The sequence below is a fragment of the Scophthalmus maximus genome, chromosome 15 (genome assembly GCF_022379125.1).
Source record: "Scophthalmus maximus strain ysfricsl-2021 chromosome 15, ASM2237912v1, whole genome shotgun sequence".
Taxonomy (NCBI): Eukaryota; Metazoa; Chordata; class Actinopteri; order Pleuronectiformes; family Scophthalmidae; genus Scophthalmus; species Scophthalmus maximus.
In genome coordinates, this window is record NC_061529.1 from 7,965,406 (window position 1) to 7,991,524 (window position 26,119).

General features: G+C 44.6%; 2 protein-coding genes across 7 annotated transcripts in view; one reads left to right on the forward strand and one right to left on the reverse strand.

The window, feature by feature from the left end:
• stxbp6 (syntaxin binding protein 6 (amisyn)) overlaps nucleotides 1–22,168 on the forward strand; it is a 137,304-nt gene extending 115,136 nt beyond the window's left edge. For 2 of the 4 annotated variants that reach the window (XM_035609593.2, XM_035609592.2), the window contains exon 6: nucleotides 21,366–22,168. In XM_035609593.2, the coding sequence (XP_035465486.2) occupies nucleotides 21,366–21,647 (282 nt within the window). In that variant the 3' untranslated portion in view covers nucleotides 21,648–22,168. Of the gene's footprint in view, nucleotides 1–4,758; nucleotides 4,834–19,142; nucleotides 19,672–21,365 lie in introns of those variants that run through there. The other 2 variants (XR_004785256.2, XM_035609596.2) reach the window with 2 other exon arrangements.
• A 182-nt stretch (nucleotides 22,169–22,350) lies between these two features.
• LOC118285779 (gap junction delta-2 protein) lies at nucleotides 22,351–25,644 on the reverse strand. 3 transcript variants are annotated; one of them, XM_035609590.2, is made up of 3 exons: nucleotides 25,127–25,644; nucleotides 24,862–24,948; nucleotides 22,351–24,374 (listed from the first exon to the last, which is right to left on the reverse strand). In XM_035609590.2, exons 1-3 carry the CDS (start codon nucleotides 25,195–25,197, stop codon nucleotides 23,531–23,533), a joined length of 1,002 nt encoding a protein of 333 aa, XP_035465483.1. In that variant the 5' UTR covers nucleotides 25,198–25,644; the 3' UTR covers nucleotides 22,351–23,530. The 3 variants fall into 3 exon arrangements, with proteins under 3 accessions (XP_035465483.1, XP_035465484.1, XP_047183244.1); XM_035609591.2 differs by lacking the exon at nucleotides 24,862–24,948 and having other exon boundaries at nucleotides 25,127–25,641; XM_047327288.1 differs by lacking the exon at nucleotides 24,862–24,948 and having other exon boundaries at nucleotides 22,351–24,199; nucleotides 25,127–25,243.
• Nucleotides 25,645–26,119: the final 475 nt, after the last annotated feature.

A 26,119-nucleotide genomic window follows, 5' to 3' on the forward strand; every position in this document is an offset into this window, starting at 1 on the left:
ATTGATACGTTGGTTTGGGTGACTGGACTGAGAAAAATCGATCACGACTGCGAGGGAGGTGGGGAAGGCTTAGGGATTCCGCTGTAGAATTACCACATTGTCTTTGTTGCTGTTTGTCTCGGCGGAGATATGCTGTGTGTAAGACACAGTCAGATTACAGACTCAGAGAGACGTTCCCCACTTGAATGCATTAATGTTCGCATGCCTCTTTACACGGGGGGAAGATGATGGTAGTGGGGAGGAGGGGTATTGTGGGTGCTGTGGCTGAGCACTTTGTTCATGCATGCAGATAAAGGTATAGTAATGTGAAAGACTGAAAGTCTGTGCATGCATGTGAATGTATTGTTATGTTAGCTTTGTTGCTTTTTTGGTTAAGGAGAAGATGAAAACGTGGTATTCTCTGGTTGGTGTGACTATATATATCATAGACTGTATATAAAAGTGGACGTAGTCACCAGGTCCGGAGTACTGTTCAATTGGTGCATGGTTGCTGGTGTAGGTGGGCACGCAGTGGACGAACTCTCGGTCAGACCCACTCCCCCCCCGCTCCTACGTCTAGTTCCAAAAAAAACCAAGATGGCGATGGTCAAAATGCTAAACTCGAGGCTTCAAACCGCAGTTTGCAAAACCAATGGATGACCGTCACGGTGGGTTGTCACTTGCTAAATATCTACACAATCCAGTGATACTGCAGAGAACCTTAATAACGCACTTCATCAGAGCCTTAACATGCATTGTTATTCGCCTCAAAATGTTCTATTATTAACTATTTATTTATTATTTCTCTCAAAACGTTGAAACTAAGCTTGTATGGTTTCTCGTTGTCAGTGTGCAGAGCAAGGTTGATCTCTTTTATTTTCAACTGACCCTTTTTAAACCATGTACAGTAAAAGGCTATTATGCTTCTGATGGCTGCATACATGATGTAATGCTGAAAGGCTGATGTTCAGAGTAGGGTTAACACTCTTTACCTTTAAATGTTGCTCGTGTTTTAGGTCATGAAAATGTTAAAAAAGGAGACACTATATCCTCCAGACTGTCTGTCTACAATCAATACAGTAAGCTATGATTGGATTACTCAGCGGGGGGGAGGTCCAATGTTCAATTCAGCCTGAAAGAAAAATGTGTAGCGGAAATCTTTTTCAGCTTTCCCATTCTGTTCATTACTTCTTGCAGCACCTTTGGGTTCTCCTGCCCCCCTGGTTAGGGAACACTGCAGTAAAAACCCTATTTTCACATCAAACCTCCATGTTTTTCTGTAAGATTATATGAAAAGCCTTAACTATACTGTGTGCACTGGGCTGATTAACTTCCAGCCTCTGAGCGATGGAGATGAACTTTTAACCCAAGTTGCGATTACGGAAATCGCACTCCCCAGCAGACAAACAGACTTTCACATGACCTCAGATTGGTACCAGTCCGTGTGTCCGTTCTGCCCACTCTAATCATCAATCTGCAGCCTAGTTCACCAGCCGCTGGCACCTGTCAGGATGAAAGACATGGATTAGAGACAGAGAGAGAACGTGAAAAGGTTGGGCACACAATACGAGCGTCACGTGTCTCGTTGCTAGGGAGGTTGTGTGTGTGTGTGTGTGTGTGTGTGTGCGTGTGTGTGTGTGTGTGTGCGTGTGTGTGTGTGCGTGTGTGTGTGAAGTCCAACATTACTGTCAGGCCTAGCTGCAGGCACAATAGGATGATATCCAGATTTGTGTGAGTGTGTGTTTGTGTGTGTGTGTGTGTGTGTTTGTGTGTGTGTGTGTGTGTGTGTGTGTGTGTGTGTGTTTTCCTCTAGGATTCATGTGTGGCTCATATGATCGTGTGTGAAGTGTAAGATAGCTTGTGCCTCTTCTGCGACATTGTTTTGGAAAAGACTATCAGTACACATCATGCTCACCCATAGAATTTTACAGCATTACGCGCGCACACACAGACAGAGAACAGACACACACACACACACACTCATGCTTATCCCCTCCCTATTTCATGTCTAAAAATAGACCTTTTTCTCAATGATCTCTCTGCTTCTCAAAGCAGCAGCAAGACAGGCATATGCATGGGGTTAACTACAGCCCATCCTCTGAAGAGCTCTCTCTCTTTCTCACCCCCCCACCACCACACACACACACACACACACACACACACTCGGAGGAGCCCATTCAGGGTGCAGATGGCAGCCAATGTGTGTGAGACAAGAGACCCTGTGCGCTCAGTTGGTTAACAGGGAGTCGTGCTCATTGACATGCAGGCAGCGCTTCTCCTCCAGTCCAGGAGAGTGAGCTTCGCTGTGGAGCGAGCGAGGAGTCGGTGACTACGATGTCCGTACGTTCATTACTGCCCCTCTGCCCTTGGAGAAGGATGATATTATGGCGCACAATTAACACCACACAATCGACTGCGACAGACCTCTTTGTCAGTTTCGCTGTTGAGTGGAGTTGTTGGATGAAAATGAAAGACAAGCTTGCTGTCATGCTAACAGGCACTGAACGTGAGATCCAAGTGAGAAGCTGCGTCTTTGATTTGTTCTTGTGCACAGAAGAGTTCATTTGTTTTGTATTTCATGCCAGTGATTATTCTCTTGCATTAATCCCTCCACACTTCCTGCCACCCATCACCCATATTCATCTAGCCAGTGAGCTCTTGGACTGGCCAATTATCCTGCTACAGTACATGTGAACCATCCTTTCCCGACTTCCTCTACGTATCCATTCTTGCATCCACACATTTAGTTATACAATATAAAGCACATACATCCACGACCTCAACGCCTTTGTCTGTCAAAAAGTATGAAAAACATATTCTGCAGCTTACGAGTGACATATTCTTTTATCATGATGAATTGGTATTTTTTCCCTCATAGCTTATCAAACTGCTTATTCAAATTAAAATGCAGAGCTTGACAGTTCAACACCAGTTGAAAAAAGCTTTAAAATTTGTCTCAGTCTTCATGTGAATGTGCATTGGATATTCAATTTTCCATTATTTATTCATTTATTTATTTTTCTTTATTGAATTTTTGCAGACAGTACAGAAAAGTACATCAGTTTAATTTTCCATTATTTTGAGCACTTGGAGGAATTCTCCACCGTGATGTCTTGAAAGTTGAGCTTGAGTGTTCATTTCCCACCTCGCATGTACCTGTTGACGAAACAATCTCATCTCAAAAGTCCATTTACTCGCTTGAGCTTTTGGCTGTGATAACAGTAGAAAATGTAAATGTTCACTGTAATGAGACATATTTCACCTGAATGTGACGTTACAGGTATTTCGTTTGTTTCTGCTGTTGGTGGTTACATCACCAAATAAACACACTCCACATTGATTGACAGTAGGACGCACGGCTCACTGACCCTAAAAAATATAAACCATATTCATTCAGTTGTAAACATATAGGCGATGTCCTCATTTGGAGCGGCTGGATAACGGGGAGCTAGTTAGCGTAGCAGGTGAAGAGAAGGTCGTTGCGGTGTGATTGCAGTCTGTTCGAGTTCAACATGCAGACAGGATCATCCAACGGGATTAGTCCCTCCGGCCCAACAATCTCTTAAACATGTGCAGCGAGCCGCTTAGAGGAACGGAATGATTGACAGTACCGTCCAGAGTTCGGACGCTCTATGTAGGAGGCTTGGAGTTTGCAGCTTTCTCCACTTTTACGCATAAATTGTCCACAGTGAAACCTTGTCTTTTGTGTTGTGACTTATGAGCCGTGTCAAAACAACGCACACACAATACAACAAATATAAAAAATATAAAAAACATCCACGGCCCAATTAGTCAGGCCGTTCATGTTCACATCTTTTTTTTATTGTTGCCTTACACCGCCATGTTAATTAATAAAATTGTCATCCCTCATAAATTAGGATCATTTCTCTGTGTGTGTGCTCGTGTGTGCCTCTACAACAGAAGCAGTAGGAGCGGTATGTGTGTCAGCAATAGCCGGGCACTAACAAAGTGCCATCTATCACTCTGCTCAACCAGGCTTCAATAATAATTGGGTTAGAATAAATGGGCCGTGATTTTTGGAGCAGAGCGGGGGGAAAAAAGAGAGGAGAGATTGCCAGCTAAAACAAAGCCACAGACAATTCAATAACCCGGCCCCACCCGGAGAGGCAAGGAGCAGAGCAGCGAGGCACAGCGAGGCGGAGGCTGCAGACACAAAGCGGATTGATGTCCTGCCCCTGTGCACGGCCAGTTCTGAATAAAGATATATCCGTTACTCAGGCGAGGGAGGAGGCTGCGGCCCTGAGGCAGTGAGATGGAGTGACACAGCAAAACTCTGCAGCATTTCATCAGATAAGATATACAATGAAATCAAGCAGAGATAACATTTTGTCATGGGGAACGCTGTGGATGTTGATAGGTTAACAGAGGAGAACATCCATCCACGGTAAAAGAGTGGATTGATAGATATGCAAGACAAGGTTCATTTTGTTTTATGAAATATATGGAGTGTAATATAAAACGGTGGCCTGTAGCGAGACTATTACAAACGGCAACATACCGGGAAAATGTAAATGAAAGTCTGTATTCACAGCTGTTATGTGACTATTAGGAGTTGGTTCATTAAGATAAAGAGTTGTTGGTGCTTATAATCCACTTAGGTGCCGTTGAGCAATTGTAGAAGAGGGTGCGACACAACCACGTGATTTAGAGAGCATCAATGATCAGATTCTTTTTTTGTCTGCACCCAAGGTATTTTTTGCTGTTGCCTTTTACTGCAAACATTTTCTTGGAAATGTCGATTCTTTTTTGCTTTTTCAGAAAGGTTGTCCCAGGTGAACTACCATAAGGGGTAATATGTCTTCACCCCTCATGACTGCTGCTATCCTCCACCAGGTTCGGAGCAAAACGGTTCAGTACTTTTTTTTATGTAATCTTGCAAACAGACACCAGCATTGTTGTAAAAAATGGATTCAAATGATTTAATCCCATTTGAATGAGGTGGATTTATTAATATGCAAAGGTCATAATACACTAAGGATACTGACACAACTTACCACGAAAGACTACAGTTACGATATATCATGATATGATTTTGGATTCAAGACATTTAAAAAAGATATTGAAGTGATAATGTCCTACCCTATCAAATAAAATGTTCACCTATGAACCTTTTCAAATATATTTGTCAAGCATGTAACGTGTACAGTATAACTGATGTCACGTTATCTGTGGCATCTGTTGTATGGGTTATCTAAGTTTTGTTCCATTTGGCAGAGAGGACTGTGATGATGGAAAGCAGAGGTTCCAAAGGACAGAGCAACTTTTTTGCATTGAGGCCGCTAAATCCTCAGTTTCATGTAGGAGGACAGGGTGAAATGGGAGCAGGGCAGAGACGAGGGGGGAGAGACTTTAGAGGAGGATGAAAAGTTGAACACAAGTATCAGAGGGGCCTCACAGGTTCCATTAGGCATCCTGTGTGTTTCCTTTACACAAACATGCGTTCACACTCCTGTGACAATAAGCTTCACCCACTCATCCCCTGACATTCTGCTAACGACAAGGTAGCAGTAAGTCGCTGTGTGAATCCTTTGGCGGGTTCACTTGGACGCAGACACGTTCGTGCGTGTACACATAAATACACGCGTGACTCACCTAATGTATGCAAAGATGGAGACAGATACAGATGCAGGGAGTGTGTGTGACTGCGGCTCATTCTCCAAAACAAAACAGGCAGATCCCACCTTCCTCCAGTGGGTTTGCATCCGGAAAGAGATTAACACTCCTCTTCTTTCAGAATCTTTTATTGCGTGAAACAGAGTGGTGGCTCGGATACAGCGCGGCAATGTGTTGCATTGCCTAAAGTGGGGGTTTGAAGTCACAGATAATCTGCTTTTGAAACAATGCGATAGTGTTGCTTTTCATTCGGCTCAGTTAAGCCACGCTCCAAATGAGGAGAGGGAGATAGTGCGGATCAAACATTTTTTCTGTGTTGGATCCCAAAATTTTGCAGCTCTTTAAAGTATCTGCAGCTGCGAATTTCTGCTCTATTGTGCCGACTTCTTTTGGAGATGATGGAATCTAGCACTTTGCACAAAAATAAACTTATGAAGTACTGATCTCACACATCAATAGAAAAGAAGCCAAGCTCCTCTTTTTTAACAGCTGGGTTACTGTATTTTAGCTTAATCTGCACAATGATAGTCTCTCTGGAACGAACATAAAGAAAAGTGCCAAATATAAGGAACAAAGGATGATTCTGCAGCAGTTCTGGTGGGATGATTGCAGCTTATGTGTAGCCATAATCAAAACTACAAATGTCGTGCATATTGCAATCATTGTACTAATGAGGGATATAAATTAACTCAAAGAGATATTGGTACTAATCAGTGTTCTTAAAGTGTTTGGGTCTCAATGTGCTTGAAAAATAATCAGTTCATACAATGTGTCTGAGAGATGTGTGGTGTGTGGCATTCAGAGTTAGTAATGTTAGTAATGGACAGCGTTTTATTACTTTTATTATTGTCATTACCAGGGTTGTGATGCATGAAGCTCACTCACGAACAGAAATTCAGATCCTTTTTGTTCTCCTGCCTTTTTTTGTATGGTAATGTCTGAGAAAGAGGCGTGAAGCTGAATGACATTTCTGCATTTCACCGAACATGAGACGCGCTGTGCCGAATAACAAATACTGTATTAGGATGTAAGGGCAGAAAAGGACGAAGCAGAATGTGTTACAATGGAGATCGAAATGAATGACACTTAAGTAACAACAAAAAAAAGATTAAATCCAGTTCAGGTTCCAGTTTGCATTGCTCATCGTTAGACCCTGGAGAGCAGTGGAGAGGTTGGGGTTCAGAAGGGGAGAAAAGCTGAAAGAGGCAGAGAACACAGAGTCCTGAGCACACACGCGTTTATGTGTGCTAATGGAATCGGGCTGCTGCTCGGCCCCGCCACGTTCAAAAGAGCTCCGGACCGTCAGCCACGCTTTAATCTTCAGCAGGTGCACAAACAGAAAAAATAGACACGAGGAAGGCGAAAACAGAGATTAAGTGGAAAGAGCGCTTTGCAAAATGGAAACCATAGCAACTTGCCGCAGGTGTCAAGCGACTGCCCATTACATAATACAGCTAAACCGGCAACCGCTCAATCACTCGCAGCTCCATTAATGAGCAGCAGTTTAATCTTATCAATGTAATTCCACAGAGCCATTTATAATAACTCTGTCATTAGTCATTCTGGATTCTCACTTTTCTTTCCTAACCCGTGAGTCATTGTGGGCCACCTCACCAGAGCAGCAAAGGGGCATTGTCATTTTGACAAGCATTACAGTTTTCATCATTTCTGAATTGAGCCTGACCACCTTTGTGTTTATGTCCAGTCTCTTTCGTCACCTGAAAGAGTCCTGAAGCCTTTGAGCCACATGACTAAATCTTGTGTTAACACCCTCAATGTCCTTGATCAATAATGAAAATGACAGCTGCTGTAAAGAATATTCTTCTGATATGAATGACAATGTAAAAGGAGTGTCGTGCTTTTCGGCCCATAGTTTTGGTATTTCTTATCCTGTGACTTAACTCTTCTGGTTTCACTCTCAGCGCTCTCATAGCATCATGGTCACAGTCAGCAGACGTTTGCAGCAAAACAGCCCTAATGGATCCACTGTTCACCACCTGCTCATGGTGAGGATGTATTTTAGGTCATTTTTTTGCATTTTGAGTATAAAAGTTGAAAAGTCGCTAATAAAATTGTGCTAAATCAGAGAAATTTAATTTTTTGCATTCAACATATTGCGAATAAAGCCCAAAATGTGCAGAACAAACTTGAAATTTCCAGACAAAAGTCAAAGAACATATCAAACTACTAGTGTTAGTGTCTTTGAAGAGACAGTGTCTGTTCAGAAGGAGCTTGGGAAGATGGAACACTGGCGGGTCACAAGGCTGTCAGTCGCTCCTCTAACTGGGATTTGACGGACCAGAGGAGTCGACTTTATTCGAAATGCAAAAAAAAAATATTCCTTTGACTTAGTTTGACTTTATTCTTGACATTTCATCTTTATCCTCTAGATTTTCACTTTTATTCTAGACATGCCAAAGGATTTTTTTTCCTTCTCATTCCTCACCCTAATACTCTTCTGTAAGAACAGAGAGTGTATAAATTGGCCTCCAAAGTGGCTTCAAATTAATGCTGATGATGCTTTGTATCCGCTGGCTTTGTAAATTGACCACCGTTTGCTCACCATATCAACTAAAAAGGCAATAATGGGTGAGTGCTGTGTTTTTCCCGTAGAAGTGGGGGAAAAAAATACTGTATGTGAATTATAGGTTTAACTTGTGGGGTGTAGACACAACAAGCTGAACACCAATAAATACCCAAATGCCTGTATGAAGCTTACGATTATGAACTGTTATTGACATAGCGTCTAGTGCTAATCGATTGCATTTCATTGTGTTCATTGAGTGCATACCACAGAAGTGGACAACGACTGACTGCCCACTGTATTTGCAGCGTTTGAATGTCTCTGTGTGTGCTGTGTGAATCCCCGCATGTTTGTGCAGTGTCGTATGTCTGCAGTCTGAATCGCCCCTGGCGGCTCTCAGAGACGGAGTGAGGGGCCGGGAGATGAGGACGGTACATTGGCCACAGCTGAGCTCCGCCGCTGATGAGCAAACAAGTAATCAAACAGACGTGAAGAAGAGGAGGCGCTCCGGATTTTTTGATAGGAAGCAACTAACAAAGGGTGCAGGGAGGGTGATCTGTGGCGTTCTCACAGCGTGGCACTGGTCGGTCGATACGGCGGCTGACAGGCGGGATGTCTTGCTAGACAGCTGTCAGGTTCCATGTGAGTGTGTAAGTTTGTGCTCTTACAGTTCTCGCGGTGGCGGCAAATATAGAGCAAAGAAGCTCTTGTATAGACTCTTCACGTTTGAGTCGGCTGATGGAGTGTGAGAAAGCAGGTCAGCAGCTTCCGTGCGCCTCCTGTAACTGGCAGCCTGGTCACTGCATGGCGCCACAGCCTCCTCCTGACAAACAACATGCTGAGCCGGTGCAGTTCGAGGTCCCACCGCGTGAGCATGACGCTCGCGCTCGCGCAGATGTGTCGGCCGCTGAATGATGCAAGAGGTGTTAAAAGCATTCGGAATGAGCTAAGGAGCTGCACATGCCGCCGTCAGTGTTCTACAGGTACACACACACTGTGCATTTCAGATTGTCAGGTAGAATCCTGGCGACACTTCGGCGGACTGCGTGTTTCACGCCTTCACGGGTGTAAAAATAGACCCGTAGAGGTGCCTGGTTATTTTCAGTGGCTCTGCAATGTACTTGAGGAGGATCTCTGGAAAAAGAAGACAATGAGGCATTGCAGTGGTGGTAGAGCTGTGTTTTTTGTTCCATACTGATGCTTCACAATTTAAACATGAAACTATAAAGATATAAAAATATAAAAAGAGAGCATTGTGTAGGAGAGTCATGGGTTTAATTCCTTTAATAGCATTTGGCCTTTGAGCCAGACATGAGATTCTCTTCATCCAACCCTGCCGAAAGCCTTACCCCCTCTTGGGGATAGTATGGAAATTAAATAAAAAGTAAAAGTTACTGTAATTCTAACTTTCCCCTTAGGCTCCAATATATAACAAAAAAAGAAATGAATAGAAAGTATGTCACTCGCTCTCAGGTGAGCAGTGGAATGACACAGGAGTGAATCCCATGAGTCTCTTATTGAAGACATCCATGAATCATCATTCATGGGGCCAAGCTTAAGAGCGTGTGTGCGTGTGTGTGTGTGTCTGTGTGTGTGTCTGTGTGTTTGCGTGCGCGCTCATTTTGTATTGTACAATTATCATTCAGTCTTTCCTGAGTCCGTCTCTCTGGAGATGGACATCAGGGCTTCCGACGTCACCAGCTGTCTGTCAGCATCACCAAACAACTTCAGTTTTTATTTCAAACTTGCCCCCCACCCCCTCCTCCCTGTTGTTTCCTGTCGCTTGAGAGGCCGAATTGGGACATGTGCACTGGGACACCGGGCTGGAGAGAGCGGGAAACTGGTTGGCTGATAGGAGGACGTCAGGCCGGAGGGAATTGCTCTCGGCCTTTGGATAGATAGAATGACTGACAGTGAGTGTTTGCCGGCCTGGCAGACACGGGCACCCAGAGGTGGGTGAGCGGAGAGGCCCGGGGTGGCAGAAGATGTGCCAGAATGAGGACAACAAACAAGGTCATGCAAACTGTGTCACAACCGAAACTATTAAGGGGCTTTTGAGGTGATAGCAGATGTGCAGTAAGGTGGCCCATATGGAATGTTTGGATGCAAAGATTTGTGTTTGGATACAAAAAATCGATCCATTATTTCTATACCACTTATTGCGGGTTGGGCGGGAGCCAATCCCAGCTGTCATCGGGCGAGAGGCGGGGTCCACGTCACAAGGTCAATATGTAGAGACAAACAACCATTCACGCCTACGATCAATTTCAGAGTCTCCTATTAACCTGACCTCGATCTGCATGTCTCTGGACTGTGGGAGGATGCTGGAGTAACCGGAAGAAAACCTACACAGTCACAGGGAAAACATCCAAAGACCACACAGAGAGGCCCCCGACCAAACTGGTGTTCGAACCAAGGACTTTCTTGCTGCGTACAATAACCATACACAGACATGTTTTGATCATTAAAATTCATGAGAAAGTTGCTATAGAAGAACTGCATTTTTATTTCTGAATTGCAAGTTCATGACACGGGTCCAGTTTATGACAATTTTGCTCGTAGGTTTGTTTGCTGCTCAGTGTACCCCAGCAGATTGATGCTTGTCAGGGTAAATAATTGTTCCAGCGAAAAAAGACGATGGAGATGCCCAAAACCTTGACCTGAAGTGTAAAGAACAAAACTAGGGTTATCCTTTGTGTTTGGAGTTGAAAAGCCAACATCAGTGGAATCCGGTGTGCCACTTCAAAACCTCTTCCCTTTTTTAGCAGCACACTTACAAATGATAAAGCATCTTCAACAACACTGTGAACTAATACAAGGCTCAGCTCTGAAAGTGTAAAGATAGATATTTCTAGGCACACGTCTTCATGCTGGAGCACAGCTGCACCCCTGCTCTGATGAATTATGCAGCTCCGGATCATCCCAAACGTTTTTGGGGGAATTTAGCTTCCTCCTCTGTGCCCTGTGTAGTAGTAAACACTGCATGATTCATCAAAGGCTGGAAACAGCTTGTATGTGCCGCTGCACGTTCCCGCGGAGGAGGGCGGCAACTTGCATGAAAGCATTTGGCTGCTTCTGTCTGATGCTCCGCGGCATGGGCTCCGTCTGCACGTGTGAGGTCATATCTGCGAATAAGGAAGCACTGGTGAAGTCATGTCTGGCTCGCTGGAGGAGACGGCGGTCTACGAGAGATACACGCATGCGGCCTCATCTGCTCCTCCGTCGACTTCCCATTTTCCCTCTTCCATCCTCTCTCCTCATATCTCTTATTCTTTCCCTCTCTTTTGTTTCAGTCTAGCGTTCAAGAATCCGTTTCCCGTTTCCCCCTCTCCATATACACCGCCTTTGTTCTAGCCCCGTTCTGATTCACAGCACTCATGATGAGGTTACAGAGGTGATGTAATGCAGGTCTGCACTCATGAATGTTTGAGCAGAAATTTCACACTCTATTTCAGTCATGTGAGCTGCCAGTGCAAAGCCGGGATTGACGGAGTATTTTCATAAAGTAAATGTGTGCATGTGCTCTTGTCCTTCCGCCCCAGCGAGAGAAAATGTCCTCCTGAGTTGTAGATCTGAGAAAATACAGTGGCGCACTTAGTGAAACTACATTCACCTCAGATACATAACTGTTCACATTTGGCAGATATTAAACACATACCTATAGATACCTATAGATCTCTTGACAGTATATGTATTTTAATAGACATATTCTTTGCATTGCATCAGCTTACATACATTTGCAATTATGACAAATTATTATTTAATTTAGGGCTGAAATTATTTTTAATAATTGATAGTTGAAATCATTTTTCATGTAAAAAGTGCTGAGCATTTTCCCTGCAAATGTGAGGGTTTGATGCCTCTCTCCAGTTTCTGATATTGTAAATTTTATATATTTGGGTTTTGGAATTTCGGTCACACCAAACAATCAATTTTTCATGGATATATGATTGCAATGTACTGAAAAATAAACTATTGATAATGATAAATAATGGTTGTTAGATGCTCTCCAAAATATGAAAATGAAAATGAGAGAATTTAGGTTAGTAGATTATTAAGCATGAGGAAAGAAGGGTTTGGGAATTCAGTCATCTGAAATGTGAAGTGTGTGTGTGTGTGTGTGTGTGTGTGTGTGTGTGTGTGTGTGTGTGTGTGTGTGTGTGTGTGTGTGTGTGTGTGTGTGTGTGTGTGTGTGTGTGTGTGTGTGTGTGTGTGTGTGTGTGTGTGTGTGTGTGTGTGTGTGTGTGTGTGTGTGTGTTTTGTACATTTCTGGATAGAAGCAGAGAAAGAGCAGAGAGCTCCACTAACCCAGAGAGATGGTAACAGCACAGTCTTTGCCAGATGTGTGATGTCTCCCAAGGGGCAACCCTGGTGCACTGTGCTTCAAGATTAATCATTTGAATAAAAGAAAACATAATTAAAACCTTCCCTCATGCCCAGGTAATCAAACAGATTGAGCGAGGAGGGGGATGGAGCGGAGAGTATGAGGGGGGCGGCAGCAGCCTTGATTGATAACCAATCCCAGCCCCCCTTCCTTCACACACATGCACAACATGCCCTGAGCTTTTGGTGCCATACGGTACAGTATGAGGACAGAGAGCACAATTGATGGCTTCTGTCTCTCAGATGCAGACAGCGCCATTTCTTTTCCCCGCGCCGTTACGGCAGCCGCGAGGCGGGGCGGCAGCTGAACTTCTGATTGTCACATGAATCAGCTGTTTAGTGGGATTGAGAGGGAGTCGAGGCTGATGATTGTCTCCTGGACATATTCATGGAGTGCCGGTCTGGGAGAGGTTTTGACAGTGGAAGGCCTCCCACGAGTACAGTCGGCTTGTGCATCGAACTCTGATGACTTAGATTGCTTTTCTCTTCTACATTTAACTCGTGCCGCAAATAATCTGAGGTTTAGGCATATACTTGATATACAATTTTTGTGGGATTATTTTGCACTGAAATATATATATTTTTTTTTTTACCAAAGAACAACAGATACTACTATTATTTGATACAGATTGTTTAGGTTTGTATGCCTAATGGCGCGTGTGTGTGTGTGTGTGTGTGTGTGTGTGTGTGTGTGTGTGTGTGTGTGTGTGTGTGTGTGTGTGTGTGTGTGTGTGTGTGTGTGTGTGTGTGTGTGTGTGTGTGTGTGTGTGTGTGTGTGTGTGTGTAAACGAGCGAAAGAGAGACAGTGATTCTGGGCACTGCTTTGTTTAAAATCATGGCTTGCACATGAGCAGAGCTTCTACACACAGGGGCCATTGCCGTTTTGCAGTGTGCGGTGCTGCTTGGGGGGAGGACTGTGGGGGACAGCTGCTCGCTCAGGTCATGTGAACCCAAATCTCTGTTTAGAGGGAGACCAGCTTGTCTCCAGTTGTGCCTCCTCAGGCCATTGGAGAGCTCCCGGAACCAGCCTGAGCTCGAGCGGCTCTCACTGAAGAGACACGGCACCAAGTGGACGTAAAACAAGGAAATGATAGAAAGAGGACAGATATTCCGTCATCTTACATCTTTGGTTGTCTGAAAGTCTAATGTTTAAATATAAAATGTGGTTCAACTTTTTGTCAAGTAGGCATACAGTACAAACATTTAAATGAATGAACTGGTATGCAAATGCATGACTCACACATTACTCATCATGATCCAGTGCCTGTACATTGAGTTTCCAGTTTGTTAGGCACAAGTAGCTAAAAGGAATGCGGTCAAATGAAAGAACCTGCAACAAATCCTCCCTTCGAAGAGATTATAATGTTCAGTTCTTCTTTCAACTGTTTCAACGAGACCATTTTGGAGGTTGTAATTTATAAATGATTCGTACTGATATATAATAAATGAAGTCTGGATTAGGTCATGTGATTACCTAATGCTACTTGATCACCATGTCATGGTTGAATCAGTCGGTTGAGTCAAACAGCTACAATATGTGTGATTTAATTAAATATGAACCAGTTGCTAAAACCAGGTCAGCATCTTATGTTTAACTGTACGTCACCACTGGTCTTAAGGCTTTCACATACAGTATATATTTATAAAGTAGCCCCACCTGAATGTATAATGAAAGCAGAGAAATGCATGAGTGAGCGCTTGTTGGGAAAATTGAATGTCAGGGCTGGGAATGGAACAAACCACAGACGTCCAGTGAGAGGCAGCTGTGTGGGCGGAATCCACCTTTATTAAAATTTTACCCACGCATACGTGCTATATATATTCAGAGACAGACTTACATTGTGCATACTTTAGGCGAATCGTGATAACAAAAAGGAAAAATATACACATCAATTTGTTCTAGTTAACCTCTTGAACTCTTTACTTGAGGACGTTCTTTGCTGCACGCACCGTTTTTAGAACAGATATACGTCAGAGCATCTCGACAAAGGGAGAACTGTACAGTACTACAGTACCCGGAGTTTTGCACAAACTTCACCACTTCATGTCTCGCCAACCTTGCACGATAGCTTGTGATGTTTGCGATCAATGATGTGTAATTTCTTCAACAGATTGAACTGTGTTGTCGTTATCATGTCACACGAATGGGACGGATGACACCCCGAGTTCTCTTTGTTTCCATTTGGGCAGTCGCAGTGCAAAACATAAAGCTTAATAATCATCTTCAGTGCCAATCACCTTGTCGATCATGATTCGACACACTTAGTAGAGCAACCTGTGCGATGCTGTTTCCTAAGATATTGACAATATTTTCTGCAAGTTCCTGAAGCTGTAGTGGGCAGAAATGAACTTGTCTCACACGAACACAGAAGATAAGGTTTTAGGACTTGTAAGGACATGCGCATTTTGCATTTGCGAGAGCATGAATCAGCTGAAGTCAGGAGAAGCTGATATTCAGCAGGTAGAGCCCATCTGTTTGCTGCTGCCATATTGATCCCAGAATATCATTAAGCCATTTCTTGAAGGAATTCCACTGCATCAGCAACCTGAAGCTACAATAACATCCCCGGCCCCGTGCGGTTAACCGTTGGTCCTGCCGCCCCTGTAACGATTCCTAACTGCTCTCACGGTGGTCAAATTCGTCAGGTTTCATTATAATTTGTATTGTTAAATAACTGCTTCCTGGAATCGGCCGCTTAAAAGTCACTTATTGATCCCTGTTTAACAAGGATTCTGCATTTATTCATCATGGGTCTCCTTCTTTATTTGAATCTCATCCGCACCATCTTTTTCTTGCAGCATCCAAATTCAACTTCTTATTTACGATATGGAATCATGGCGGTGTTACCTTTGGCTGCAAACGTCACGTTGGCACGAGGAAGCGGAGAATCATTAGCACACTCAACATGGTGCTGCTCGCCAAAGCCCCGGCAGCTGCGATCCGACTCACAGACGTACGCGGGCTTCGTCCGAGGAAATAATGACACTCAGATTACAATTGACCTCTCCTGATCAACTGGAAATTCATGCACACATCTCAAGTGGCTCACAGCTAAGACGTCCTCTGGCAGGCAGAGTTGGATTTCTGGTGCATGGGGGGAGGTGTGCGTGTCCCTGTGTGTGTGTTTGTGTGTGTGTGCGTGTGCGTGCGTGTGTGTGTGTGTGCGCGTGTGTGTGCGTGTGTGCGTGTCTCTGTGTGTGCGTGTCTCTGTGTGTGTGCGTGTGCGCGCGTGTGTGTGTGTGTGTGTGCGTGTCTCTGTGTGTGCGTGGGTGTGCGTGTGTGTGTGTGTGTGTGTGTGCGTGTGTGTGTGAGTTACTGGACGATTTCTCAGACTAATTAACGCCTCGGCAGCAACAACAATAACAAAGTTCCCAGCAGCCCTGTTTTCATTTGAAACACTGAGAAAGGAGCAGCTCAGCATGAGCACTCGAAGGCTTATGGGAAATGTGGGGAGAGCATATGTGCGTGTTTGTGTACGTGGCTCATCGGGGGTCATCTTAGGAAAACGGTGCATTCTGACTATGGCTATCTGGAGTGTTTTGTGCCTCATAGTGTCGGAGATTTGAATATAAAGTTTTAAGCATAGACTAACATCGACATGTAGACTCCAGGTCTGAAACCTGTATGCTCTCAAATGACTAGCAGAGGGTGACACCACTGGTTGCAAGAAGAAGTCAGTTTCAATAGAAGTCTATGAGAAAAGGATTAATTTATAACATCAGTAAAAATTTTCCCATCATTTCATGTCTTGTCCAATAGAGCATGATTTTGTAAAGTACTGTCCATAACAGAGCACTGTATGCATTGGGACGTGGATACGACAGCTACAGTAGTACTGTCCAATGGGTGTAGGTGTAGCTGGATGTGCAGTGGACAAGCTCTGTCAGGCCACACACCCCGCTCCTCCAAATATGGTTACTTCTGGTTTCAAAAACCTGGATGGGGCTTGACGAAATGCAAAAAAAAGAGACATTTAACAAATCAATGGGTGACGTCTCGGTGGGTTGTGACTTATTTTTAAGATGGATGTAGGATGTAAAAAGAATTGAGCACATTTTCTACCAATATGGGGTGGGATGCTTTGGAGTCATATTGATATACAGTATATATATGTTGTCATATTTTTGTTGAGATGTTGTCTTCCTCTGTTTTGGAACACAAGAGAAAAGTCTGATTGTAACAAGGCGACAGATAATCCACTGCACTGCACTGGGTGAATGGAAAATGAGACGACATTTAGGAACGTGAGTGCTCTCACGTACTTTCTGCAAGATATTTTTAGTCCCCCAAGCATTAAAATCCTCTTCAGTACAACAGTCCTGTAATAGATACTTTTCCTAAAGTGTGTGGGGTTTTTTTTTGAGCTTCTAAGTGTTTCTAATTTAGCATCTCTGTAAATGAAGTGGATGAAACATCAAACGTTTCAGTTTTGCAGCTAAAAATGAAGTTAAGAGATGCAAGGGGCATTATTTAACTGTGCCTCTCACATCACCACATCTTAACAAAGTCAGAGTTCTCCCCAGGTAGGGTGTAATAGAGAATACGTTATGAATCCATTTGTATTTAGTTTTAGCAAAGAGCAGAAAGAAAGAGAACAGTCGAGAGGAGAGTGGCCGGTCTCCGTCTGACTCTTACTTTCAATATTTCTGTTTTACAGTTCATTCGACCCAGTTGCAGAATTGATTTGTCTCATTTGAATGCATTTTCTATAACAGCAAACCATCCAGATTTGGCCTTAATCCACCACGTATGCTAGGAGCTTTGGTTTGGAAACCCGACCGACCGAGCGCTCCATCAATAAAAGACCGACAGCAGCGACGCAAAGAGTGATCTCATACCTTTCTTTGCAGCTCAGAAAAATGACAATCGGGATTCACGGCAAAACTGGCATGGCGGAAGATTAACAGTGTGCGTGGACGGGTAAAGCAAATAAAGAAAGGGGAAGGAGGGGACAACAGAGATACTCACAGAAAAATCAGCTGAGCAAAAGTGAACAGCGATGTGTGCGGTTCATGCAGAGTCTAAAGGTAAACCTCAGTGAAGTGGAGAAGACGATCAACAAACCAAGCAGCAGAAGCAGAGTCAGGGAGACCAACCCACACGGTTTAATCTTGTACATCCACTGGGATTTAAAAAAATATCTGAACTCACCATCGACGTGGTGATATTTGTAGGATTTCTCTGTTTGCATTTCATTCAATTTTTTCTTATTTCTGTTATTTTGTCAAATAGCAGCATCCTCATCGGGCTGCTATCTTCCATCTCTGTGTGCCTGTATAATACATACAGTAGTAGTGACTCACATTCCTCTCTGTGTGTGATTGCATTGTTTTAAATTAATGTCGCCGTACCTCCACCTCGGTCTCCTCCATCTTCCTGAGCACTCTGCTACCCTGTGCCTCCGTCAGTAGATCGGTACAAGTTCAGTTGGCTCGCCAATGCCTCCGTGTCCAATTCAGGACTTGCCAGCCACTGATTTTTATTGGCCGTGTAATGGTGCAGAACCTAAACATTAATCAGGGTCGATGTGATGTGTGTAGTACAAGCTATTAGGGAATGCAGAGGAGGGCGAGTGGGTGCGGAAAGTTAGAACAAGCAATAGGTGTCAGAATGAGCTGTCACCTGGAGGGAAATTGAAGGTGTCACGAGCCGGAATTCGTTCAGAGTTTGATTTTGCTGCAGTGTGGCCGAGTGCAGTCTGCGTTGTATTAATGACAAACTACTTTACCAGAGAACGTTGGCGCAGTAAGGTAAAAAAAAAAAAACATCATCAAAACAAGGGAAATGCTGAATTTAAAGAAAATGTTAAAATGCAAACTAGGAGAGTTTTCTTTCTAAAAGTTGTCGTGAGTTCAACCTAATAATTCCATCTAAACTTGACCAAACTGGCAAAAAAAAAAAAAAAAGGAAAAAAGGAGGACTACATCAGTTTTTGGGTTTGGGTGCATCATGTCCTCACACAGGTGCAGGCTGTCCCACTCTGAACCTCTGCTTGACAAATCTGTGTATAATCCACTAATGTTCTTAATCCTGGGGTCACATTAAAAAAAATGGATGAGAAATTAATCTGCTGTCAGGTCTGTCAGGTATTTTTCGTCAGTGCCAGCGCTTACTCTCCACCAAATCCATCTGCAATATGGCCCCACCGCCAACCGAAACCAGCCAGACAAAATCCCTCTGTTCAGACGGTGTCGGATGTCCGCCGTCCTTTTGTCCTTGTTATTGAGGAGATTTCATTATAGGGGAGAAGTTTAGAGACCAGACACCCAAAGGTTCAACGTTTTTTGGGGGGTTTCTGCTGAGTGGAGTGGTGCAGAGGGAGAGAGAATACAGTGGCTGGAGACAGAGAAAAGCTACTTTAGAGGCAGAACAGAGAAAATGCCTTTTCTCCCCCGGCAGACGGGAAGCTAGAAACTTTGTCACACTGTGTAAATGTGTTACTGCCTCTTCCCTCGCATGGATGCAAACATCTTGTGTGTTGTTTCAGCGTCTGCCATATCTGCCTATACCATGCTATGCCGTGCACGTGTGCCGCAGTAACCAGGCTAATTGCATTGCTTCTGGCTGGGTGGATCAAAAAGACCTGCATTCACTGTTTGCTCTCTCCCCCCTTTCATGCAGTAATCTGCGCAATAGGGAAGAATTAAAGCATCGCTCGCCCCCGGAGCCGGCCTTCTCCTTTTTGGACTGGTAAAAGACGGGAAACGTGGAGGACATGCTCGTTTTGGGGGCAAAAAGAGGTTGTGAGATTCCCTCTCAGGTGGAAGTTCTGGTTTAATCCGGCGCATTTTCTCTCAGAGCAGATCGGATGCTGCAAGGAACCTGAGGTGTGTACTGTAGGTATTTCCTCTCCCCTTCAGTATTCTCAGATTATCTTTATAAAAAATGTTTTTGTTGCAGTTGTAAAGTCAGGTTTATAATTGTAATTAAAGAAATTATTGGAAAAAAATGATAAAAACCCATGTCACAAGGAAAATAACACAAATGCATAGACAATGAGACACCATGTAATATTCAAAGTCCTATAATGAGTGATTTTGTTGTGTTTTGGAGTCATTTCAACTGTCCTCCTCCAACACCTTATCCCAAGGAAGTTGTCAGTATGATGTAAGGCGTCTGCAATGATTCTTAATAAAGATGTCAGTGCTGCGGCTCAGTCACTCACCTTTGCCAGTCTGGCCTTGTCCCTCAAATCAAACACACCCTGGTCCCGATATATCACATCTGCAACTCCACAAACCACTTCCAAGAAACAAGTAGATCTGCTTATCAAAGCACAAACTACTCGCCCAGTTAAACTATCTAGAGCTAAACATATACAGTATATTGCCATCCATGCAAAGTGTAAATCCTGCATAATGTTACATACAAAATGTAAATGGTTACTATATAAGTGAAAAACGTCATTAACTCATGAACGCAGGCCAGTGTTTAACAGCCCGTCGTTGACATTTTGACTCGTCTCATTTAATCTCTGTGTTTTAAAAAATGAGGAATAGTTTAATCCGCAAATATTTAATTCTTACGAAGGTTCAACAGTTTCAGAGATTTATGTGGTCGTTTCCATTATCCTCCCCCTATAGCGTGAAGCATTTTATAGTTCTGTGCCACACAGTTTTAATTTCACTTGGATCAGCTTGGTAAATTGTGGCCTGAGGTAAAGACCTAATGACCTTGAGGCGATGCGACTTTAAAATAAAACCTGCGCTGCGACACATCACTTTTAATGCCGCAAATTTTTCGCCACTTCATCTACATTGGACCTGCACCAGTCAGACTTTGACTCACGATAAATGTTCCTCAAACTGTATTACTGCTTTAAACATTCTCTACGGAGAAATTGAGTCATAGGTTTAAGTTACTTATTGTGTGTGGCATGATCTTTAATAGGACATTCTACTTTGAATGAATGAAATAGACGCCGCTTAACACAAAGCTGATAGTTTACAGTATGGGATCAAGTTCCTCTCACTCTCTTTGGTCATGTTCTATGCCCGCGAAGAAGACCTCTCCTTTAGTACAAGGGTCTCTTTTTGTCTTTGTGGATTCACACCGGGGGGATGGGAGCTGTGGCTCTAAAGATCCCTGCCTCCACCCTGAACACCTACAATCACTTGAATTGGAGTTGCTCCTGCAGTGGTTTTGCCTTGTTGTCTTAAAATAGCTTGTGTGCAGCCTTGGGTGTGTTCCACTGCAGTTGTCAGGAGACCAGCAGATGAATGCACCGGTCCTTGAGATTATTTGATTTCCATATACGTTCACTTTACGTTGTCTTAAATGTGTAAATCTGAACCACGTGATTTGCCGTGAACATTCTTTATTTTTTTTTTTGCACTGGCTGCCACATGCTCCCTGTGCGGCCTGTAACCTGGATGTCATGTCCAGGAAAGATGCAGAGGTACGGTGTCATTTCTGCTGAGCCCTGCAACACACACACATGATGTAAATGCGCGACACTATGCAAAATTGCATTGGAACACACATTACATACATCCCCAATAATTATTGCAATTTTGCTGGAGTTTGAAACCCGATTGGATGTTGCAGGAAAACAAAACTGTTAAATCCTTAACAGTCGCATGTAAACACTGTACTGTAAGTATATAGTAGACACCTCAAACGGTTTGTTTTAGTCTATCATTTTTTTTCCTTTCTCATGTGCAAAGCTTTCGTGTTGAGCTTGTAAGAAGCGACTGACTCTCTGAAAAAGATACAGATGAGCGAGAGAGAGAGAGAGAAAGGAGAAGGGAGACAAAGATGCACAAAGGCGTGCGCTGCACTGCATCAGACTGGAGCTGACAAATGGGGTTTTTTTCCTCCTTCTTCTGTTTTTCTTTTTTCAAGTTCATGACTTGGGGAGAACTCTGGGGTCCCTGCTGGGTTGGAGATGGATGCGCCGGTGCCGCCGCTCTTCGATTTCTCCTGGCTTTGCAGAGTCATTCTGGCAGAGACCAGCCCTTCCCAGATCACCTGCAATGGTCAGCTGCAGATGTCTCTGTTTTTTTTTATCTGTCCATGTTTTTACTTCTTTCTCTCCCTCCCTCCCTCCCTCTCTCTCTCTCTGTGTGTGGGCATATTGTGCACCTTCTCTCTTCTTCCTCCCCCTCTTTTGTTTTCTCTTCCTGACCTTCAGACTCAACCTTACCCTCGGTACAAGCTGCTCTGTTACATCCCCTCTCGAATGCTCAAGGAAGCCACAAGGAGCAGCAGCAGCTCCCTCGGTTTTCAGAATCACGATCGGCTCTTTGTTATTCCTGCAGAGCACAAGGAAAGTCACAGACTAAGTCAGGGGTGAAAACTCTGCACGTGTGTGGCTCACTGAAAGAACTGTGGGTCACGTCTAATTCGACGCATGCCATAAACACTAAATGTTCCCTGAGGCCACTCTGTTATGGGGCTGAGGTATTGATGTGTCTCGTGGACGCAGCATCAGTATTGCAACACTTTGCGGAGTGATGCGATCCTGTACAAGGTGTGTCCTGCAGTAGGGTGGTTTTTTTTAATACAGAGTGGGTGTGGCTACCATCTTCACTGCACCAAGGCAAAACTTCCGCTGGATATATATATGTACAGTACATCTGTGTGATAGGTCAGTCAACACAAGCTGGAGTAGCAGACACAAAGTACTGCACCTCACGCGTTTCTGGTGTACATGAATCCCACTTTTATTTTTCCACAGAAAAAAAAGAAGATGTTTGTTGTTTTCTTTTCTTCTGGTGTGTGTGTTGTTGTTTTTTCCGGTTACATTTAAAACCATTCTATGAAAAACTGTAGCACCAGAGCAGATTTCTATTTATTTTTTTTGCCCATTCTTTGATAAAAATGTCAATTTTGTGCTATTTTTCAGTTTTGATCAGCGTTGATTGGGGAGAGACATTTCCTTCTTGTATATAAAAAAAAGACTAGCACTTCATTTCTTTTTCCAGTCCTTTGCAAAATAAAACAGAGAAAACTGTATAGCTGTTTGTTTTTTTGTTTTTTTTTTCATTTAAATCACAACAGATACATTGAAAGCAAATAAAATAAAAAAAATTGGGCGGCATTTAGCATAATCCAAGCAGGGAATCAGCTCTCATGATGATTATTATATATCTATATATTTATATGTATACATATATTATGTTTATATACAAGTATGGCACTTGATTACACAAAAAGCAAGAAAAAAAAAACACTTCACAAATAAAAGCAGTGGGCGCTTTGGTGTGTCATAAATTAAGGAAGTCACAGACGTTAGCGTTTGCAGCAAATTCTCCAGATACTGTTTTGCAAGTCAGCTATAAAGCAATGGAATGGTTACATATGTTAAGGTCAGTGGTGCAACACAGGCAACGAAAAGAAGAAAAAGAAAAACATGAATAGTCAGTATAGGATTTATATATTTATGCATATATATATATATGCATATATATATATATATACATATATATATATATATGTATATATATATAAATCTGGACGTTGGATTTTTCCTGCAACCACTGCGCATGGTGCCATGTCATCAGGCCGGTGCCAGAAACAGGTTGGAAAGAAGATGTTCTACACACACACACACACCGTCAGGTCAGGATAGCACAGTTTGGACAAGGTTCGGGCTTTCACGTGTTCACCCCTTAGTGCAATTCTTTTTTTCTTTTCTTTTCTTTTTTTTTTGCATTTGCTCTCTTCGAGCAGCCCCCCCCCCCCCCCCCCCCCACACACACACACACACACACGCACACAGAGAGAGAGAGTAAAACACGTGAACGCGCGGTAACACTGGTCTCCACTTCGCGTCCTACAGAGTATAAACGTTACCAAAAAAAGTTGCATCAGTGCAATGACCAGATGAGGGGAAGCACGCGTGTCCTCCCCGCCTGCACTGGGTCGAAATGATAATCTGCCCACTCTTAAAAAGTCATGACACGAGTTGCGCGCGCTGCGCATCTGTCCATCATGTCCATCATATGTTGGTTTCTGTACATCTTTTCACACCCCCCCCCCCCCCCCCCCCGTCCCACCACCATGTGTTACACATAGGCAGAGTCACTGGACTGCGTGCGGCCGAAGTTGGGCACACTCATCCTGGGCAAGTCCTTGTTCCGGATCTCGTAGATGGACTTCCGCCGGGCCTGCACGCCTCGCACGGCCGTCTTGATCTTCCTCCAGCCCAGGTGATTGAGCTCGGCCAGGTTCAGCACCACGCAGAAGCCGCTCACCGCGAACATGAAGACGAGGAACACCGTCTTCTCCGTGGGCCGGGACACGTAGCACTCGACGTCCTTGATGCAGGGGTAGCGGTCGCACTCGTACACGGAGGGCACGTTGAATCCGTACAAGAAGTACTGGCCCACCAAGAAGCCGATCTCCAGCGCGTTCCTGAACACCACCTGGATGATGTAGAACCGGGAGATGCCCTCCTGCCGCCGCATTTTGGACTTGGTAGTCCTCATGGCCGAGTTGGGGATCTCCTTGACCTCCAAGCAGTCGGGCTCGGCCTCCTTGGTGGAGTTCTCCGTGTTCTGCAGTACTCCGTTCACGATGGTGTTCTTGATCTTTTTGCTCTCGTCGCGCTTCAGCGAGTCTTGGTCCTTGTCCAGCGTCAGGTAGACGGTGGAGAAGCGCCGCTCCTTCTGCTTGGCCGACTGGTGCACCGAGTACGTGATAAAGCAAAGACTCGGGGTGCACACCATGATGATCTGAAAAACCCAATATCTGATGTGTGAAATGGGGAATGCCTTGTCGTAACATGCCTGGTTGCAGCCCGGTTGCAAGGTGTTACAAACAAACATGGTTTGCTCGTCGTCATAGACAGTCTCTCCAACTATTGCTACGATTAGAATCCGGAAGATGACCACCACTGTTAGTAGGATCCTAAAAAAAACAAAAAAAAGCAAGGACACAAACAAACAACGTGAAAATACGTGTAGATAAAAATGCGTTCAACTGATGGCAAATGTGGTGGAGTTGTGCGATGCCTCGGTGGCGCGCGCGCTCGGTGTCCAATTCTTTCGTGCCGGGGATGTTTTTTGTTTGATGGGGGGGGGGGGAGCTGTCCAGTTCTGAAACAGGACGCCCTTCGTGTGCTGTCCCTTCTACAATATGCGCTGCTTATGTGTTAGTGCGGTTCAATGGCTGAGATGACATGGGAGCAGTCGGCGTGGCTCTAACTGTGCGTGTGCGAGCTCCGCTAATGGAAGGAGGTGGATTACGCGCCACTGTCGGTCCCTCGTTCTGCCGCCACCCGAGAGCACAACCACCACTCAGACTCACCAACACACATCAAATGGATCAAAGTGGATGAATGGATACATGAAATGACACATGGATTTTTAAGTGTATAGTTGAGGCTGTTTTGTACTTTGCAGCACCATCCCAGGCTCTGAAAAGACAGCTGCCGGTTGATTTACTTAGCTGTCTCGTTTGGGAGGAGGACAAAGAGGGAGATCTGTGAAACAAGACAGAAAAAAAAAAAATCCACAACACAGACATGAAGGACTGGGCACCATGCTACAGAAGATCCTTGAGGCACAATACAGAAACGGGGGACTGGGAACCATGCTAAAGACGATCCTGGAGGCTGCTGCGTTTCTTCGCTCGTTCTTGGTTTCGGCTGATCATCTTACCTTCCTATCATAGTAGAGTGCTGCTGGACAGCAGCCTCCAGGAGCCTCTCTAGTATAGTCCATTCCCCCATTTCTGTGCATCCGGAGAAGACAAGAGCACAACGGCACTCTGTTCAAATCCCTTCCTCCCCCCCACCCCCCCAAAAAACGCGCGTTATTCCCCCGTCCCGCTTCTCTCCGCCTCTCGGTTGTTGTCACTCTCCAAAGCGTCCGACTGAAGCTAAAAAACGCATCCGTCACGGGATGCCGCCGCCGCCGCCGCCGTCCCCGCTTCTCGCCGCGTCTCTGCGCGCTATCTGCTCGGTTCCGTGCGGAGCGCGCGGCGCCACTGAACGTCCCGCTGTGTGTGCCGAGCGCTCCCACGACGCTGCCACACTTTTCCTTGTCATGGGAGTCTGGAGGGCTGATTACTGTAAGCCCTCCTATTTTCGATCTTCAGATCAGGTTGATGGGCTGCGCGCTGCTTTCTGGATGGAGGGAGGTTGGATTTAATGTCTTTCCAGCGTTAATCCGCCTTTAAGTAGTCCCCCCCCCCCCCCCCCCCCTCCTCCTCCTCCTCCTCCTCCCTTCCTCCTCCCATGCGTCACGTACGCACGGACAGGTCGGTGGAGCGCGGCCAGGGGAAACCGGGGCTTCTGATTTCCAATAGGTCAGTTTTGTGTATAGCGTGCGCCTTTCGGTGGACACTTGAGTCCAGTGTCATAACCTCTGGCACCTTCAGTTTTACATCATTTAGTTTGCGGCCGAGCAGGTGAGGATCGGACCTTCTCCCTGACCGCGTTGTCATGACACTTAACTCGCTGAGCTGCATGTGCACCTCATATAACACCAGCCATCCTCCCGGGACAGGGCTTGTTGGTGCACCGTGTCCCGGGTCGCAGGGGGTCAAGGTGAATTCCCTTGCGTTCTGAAGTCAGTAATTGAGAGATGAGATATCTTATATATCAAACGAATTGCCATCTGTTGTCCTGCGCGTCTATATGCAAAAGGCTG